Source organism: Thamnophis sirtalis, unplaced genomic scaffold (genome assembly GCF_051295495.1).
Source record: "Thamnophis sirtalis isolate CommonGarterSnake01/CBP01778 unplaced genomic scaffold, rThaSir2_p1.2 scaffold_8, whole genome shotgun sequence".
Taxonomy (NCBI): Eukaryota; Metazoa; Chordata; class Lepidosauria; order Squamata; family Natricidae; genus Thamnophis; species Thamnophis sirtalis.
The window spans coordinates 3,178,160-3,183,159 of NW_028261388.1; the positions used below are offsets into that span (position 1 = coordinate 3,178,160).

The 5,000-nt window shown below is 42.7% G+C and overlaps 1 protein-coding gene across 1 annotated transcript in view; it reads left to right on the forward strand.

The window, feature by feature from the left end:
• LOC148044266 (glycerophosphodiester phosphodiesterase 6-like) overlaps nucleotides 1–5,000 on the forward strand; it is a 39,253-nt gene that overhangs the window by 20,306 nt on the left and 13,947 nt on the right. The window contains exons 7-8 of the mRNA XM_087722025.1: nucleotides 1,865–1,947; nucleotides 4,117–4,267. Of these exons, the coding sequence (XP_087578151.1) occupies nucleotides 1,865–1,947; nucleotides 4,117–4,267 (234 nt within the window). The remainder of the gene's footprint in view (nucleotides 1–1,864; nucleotides 1,948–4,116; nucleotides 4,268–5,000) is intronic.

The following is a 5,000-nucleotide window of genomic DNA, read 5'->3' on the forward strand; positions in this document are numbered from 1 at the left end:
GGCCCCTTAAAGACTTGTGGACTTCAACTCCCAGAATTCCTCTGGATTGTAGACTAAAAACATATGAAGAATGGTAGCAGGGTTTGAGTTTGGCTGTTCTGGACAAAAGAAGGACTAGGGAAGGGCTGGGTCCGTACCGGTTTGGACCAATTCGGAACCGGCAGTGACCCAAGCGTGCCACGCCCCTGAACCAGTTCTCCCATGGCCCCGCCCATCTTGATTTTTGCCTGTGCAAAACAATTTTCATTGCAGAAATTTAATTTTTTTAAAAACGTTTTGCACATGCTCAGACTTATTTATGTGCAAATGCGCACAGGGGCGGAGCAAATGCGCACGCACAACTTATGGGCAATTTTTTGTGTGTGCGCTGAACCAACAGTAATGTTGGTAGCAAACAAACCCCTGGATGATAGCAGCATTCCAATATTTGAGGGGCTGCCCCTAAGAAGAGGAGGGGGTCAAATGATTTCCCAAAGCACCAGAAGGCAGGACAAGAAACAATGGATGGAAACTAATCAAGGAGAGAAGCAACCAGGGATTAAGGAGAAACTTCCTAACAGTGAGGACAATTAGCCAGTGGAACAGCCTGCCTCCAGAAGAACCTCACAGGAGCTTTTTAAGAAGAGGCTGGATAGCCGTTTATTAGAAATGGTGTAGGGTTTCCTGCCTAAGCAGGGGGTTGGACTAGAAGACCTCCAAGGTCCCTTCCAGCTTCTTTTCTATTCTATTCTATTCTGTTCTAGTCTAGTCTATTCCATTCCATATTTCTGTTCTGTTCTGTTCCGTTCCATTCCATTCCATTCTCTTCCATTCTATTGCATTCCATTCCATTCCATTTTTCTATTCTATTCTATTCCATTCCATTCCATATTTCTATTCTATTCTATTCTATTCTATTCTATTCTATTCCATTCCATTCCATTCTGTTGCATTCCATTCCATTCCATATTTCTTTTCTATTCTGTTCTGTTCTATTCTATTCTATTCTATTCTATTCTAGTCTAGTCTATTCTAGTCTAGTCTAGTCCATTCCATCCCATTCCATATTTCTATTCTATTCCATTCCATTCCATTTTTCTATTCTATTCTTTTTTGTTCTGTTCTGTACCGTTCTGTTCCATATTTCTATTCTATTCTATTCTATTCCATTCCATATTTCTATTCTATTCTATTCTATTCCATTCCATTCCATTCCATTTTTCTATTCTATTCTATTCTATTCTATTCTATTCCATTCCATATTTCTATTCTATTCTATTCTATTCTATTCCATTCCATTCCATTCTGTTGCATTCCATTCCATTCCATATTTCTTTTCTATTCTGTTCTGTTCTATTCTATTTCTATTCTATTCTATTCTATTCTATTCTATTCTAGTCTAGTCTATTCTAGTCTAGTCTAGTCCATTCCATCCCATTCCATATTTCTATTCTATTCCATTCCATTCCATTTTTCTATTCTATTCTTTTTTGTTCTGTTCTGTACCGTTCTGTTCCATATTTCTATTCTATTCTATTCTATTCCATTCCATATTTCTATTCTATTCTATTCTATTCCATTCCATTCCATTCCATTCCATTTTTCTATTCTATTCTTTTCTGTTCTGTTCTGTACCGTTCCGTTCCATTTCATTCTATTGCATTGCATTGCATTCCATATTTCTATTCTATTCACTTGTCTGAAATGGGACAGGGTCTCCTGCTTGAGCAGGGGGTTGGACTAGAGGACCTCCAAAGTCCCTTCCAGCTCTGTTCTGATTCTGACTCAAAACCGCTTAACGCAATTGTGGTGAGATTTATGGGCTAATTTAGCCCCGAAGTCCCTGATTCTTTCCAAATTCTGAATGTTTTGTTTTGAATCCTAGCTGGCTCCTGAGAACACAGCGATGTCGTTTGCCAAAAGCATTGCTCACGGCGCTATGGGTATGGAGACCGATGTCACCATTAGGTAAGCATGTTGGGTTGCGCAATCATGGCTTATTTCTTTAGCCACAGTTCTCAAGCAGCATCATTTCCTTAAGGAAAAAAAACAACCCTTCAATCTTAACTTCATGAGGTTGGCTGGCTGGGTCCAAAGTCAGCCCTGTGAAATCTTCCCGCCCATAAACCTGGTTTGTTTGGTTGACTCTTTGTCCTTGACTAGTCCTAGATAGTCCTTGACTTACATCAGTTTGTGCAGCGACCTGTTCTGACCCCCTTCGTCCCACACCAAAACACTCTGAGCCAAAGATACTTTACGGAATTTATTCACAGACACAGACAGGTCCTTGGCAGCAATCCAGCACAGATAAGCCTGGGCAGCAATTCAGCCTGCCAAGCTCACAATACTGTTCTCCAACATTAGTTAATGCGTTGACTTCTGCAAAAGGGGCGTGTGCACAAGCAGTCCTTTTTATAGTCTGGAGAGGAGCCTAATGACCACCAGCTGAGTGCAATTACCTCCTGTAATTGCGTAATTGTTCCTGACGTCTATTAGCTCTCCGGTGCCGGGCATCTAGAAACAATTCCCTTGGCTCCTCTCCACTGCTGATGTCCGGATCACACTCCCTTGTCTCCTCTCCACTGGTCCAAGGCTCAGGCGCCTCCTGGTGGCCAACCAGCCTCTCTGCGCCCTGCTCGGAATCAGAACCCTGTCCAGGGTCCTCCACATCCTCCAAAGCCGACTCATAGGGCCCCTCGCTGTCGGAGTCTGGTGGCAGCTCCAACGGCTCCTGCTGGGCCGCAACAGTGACCGTTCAAAGTTATGACAACACTGGAGAAAAAGCGACTTATGACCGTTTTTCACACTTAAGTCTGTTGCATCACGTTGATCCTGGTCACAAGGATCAAAATTCGGACGCTTGGCAACTGGCTCGTGTTTATGACGGTTGCAATGTCCCCAGGGTCATGTGATCCCTTTCTGACCAGCAAAGCCAATGGGGGAGGGGGAAAGCCAGATTCACTTAACAACCACGCTCCCCAACTGCAGTGATTCGCTTAACAAACGTGGCAAGAAAAGTCATAAAATGGGACAAAATTCACTGAACTCACTTAGCAACATAAATTTTGGGGCTCAATTATAGAATATAGAATAACAGAGTTGGAAAGGACCTTAGAGGTCTTCTAGTCCAGCCACCTGCCTAGGCAGGAAACCCTACACCACTTCAGACAAATGGTTGTCCAACATCTTCTTAAAAGCATCCAGAAGCTGGGACAAGTCACAGGAGCTCCCTCCGTTACGCAGCGCTGGGGATTCGAACCACCGAACTGTCAACATTTTCTGATCGACAAGCTCATTGTCTTAGCCATCTCAATACTTGTATACTATCTGTATACAAAACCTCAATCCTTTCAGCCTTGGCCTTTATGCTGGCTACCTAATACAGTACTAATACAATAGCAGAGTTGGAAGGGACCTTGGAGGTCTTCTAGTCCAACCCCCTGCCTAGGCAAGAAACCTTATACTGTTTCAGACAAATGGCTATCCAACATCTTCTTAAAGACTTCCAGTGTTGGGGCCTTCACAACTCCTGGAGGCAACTTCTATTCCACTGATTCATTGTTCTCACTGTCAGGAAATTTCTCCTCAGTTCTAGGTGGCTTCCCTCCTTGATTAGTTTCCACCCATTGCTTCTTGTTCTGCCCTCAGGTGCCTTGGAGAATAGTTTGACTCCCTCTTCTTTGTGGCAGCCCCTGAGATATTGGAAGACTGTTATCATCTCTCCCCTAGTCCTTCTTTTCATTCAACTAGACACACCCAGTTCCTGCAACCGTTCTTCATATGTTTTAGCCTCCTAATCCTCTTTCTTGCTCTTCTCTGCACTCTTTCCAGAGTCTCCACATCTTTTCTACATGGTGGTGACCAAAACTGGATGCAAATATTCCAAGTGTGGCCTTCCCAAGGCCTTATAAAGTGGTATTAACCCTTCAGGTGATCTTGATTCTCTCCCTCTGTTGATGCAGCCTAGAACTGTGTTGGCTTTTTTGGCAGCTGCTGCCCACGGCTGTGGTGGTAGGTTGAGGACTAGCTGCAAATAAAATGTGTCATGGCACCTTGATTTTGGCCTCCTGGATAGAGGTGGTGCACACCTGCAGAGGGCCGATCCCACCTGAGTTTCTTGCTTCTCTTTTGTGACAGCTACGACGGCGTCCCCTTCCTTATGCACGACCACTCCTTGAAAAGGACAACGGACATTGGCAGTTTCTTTCCTCATTTGAGGGGCGAAGACCCCGCTTACTTCACCTGGGATATGTTGGAGAAGCTCAATGCCGGGAAGTGGTTTTTAAAGGTAGGGTTGTTGGGAAGGAGGAGGCCCGGATGGATCGAGACTCTGGAGTGGATCTCATGGGATCCCAGGAGGGAGAGGGAAGGACTGATGTCAACCCGAGAAGGGGGACCCGATCAGGAAATCAACTCCATGGTGGGGAGGGAGGGGGAGACACAGATAGCTAGATAGAAAAATACACGATAGATAGATAGATAGATAGATAGATAGATAGATAGATAGATAGATAGATAGATAGATAGATAGATAGATAGATAGATAGATATGGATGGATGATGGATGGATGATAGATGATACTGATAGATGATAGATAGATAGATGATAGATAGATAGATAGATAGATAGATAGATAGATAGATAGATAGATAGATAGATATGGATGGATGATGGATGGATGATAGATGATACTGATAGATGATAGATAGATAGATGATAGATAGATAGATAGATAGATAGATAGATAGATAGATAGATAGATAGATAGATAGATAGATAGATATGGATGGATGATGGATGGATGATAGATGATACTGATAGATGATAGATAGATAGATAGATGATAGATAGATAGATAGATAGATAGATAGATAGATAGATAGATAGATAGATAGATATGGATGGATGATGGATGGATGATAGATGATACTGATAGATGATAGATAGATAGATGATAGATAGATAGATAGATAGATAGATAGATAGATAGATAGATAGATAGATAGATAGATAGATAGAT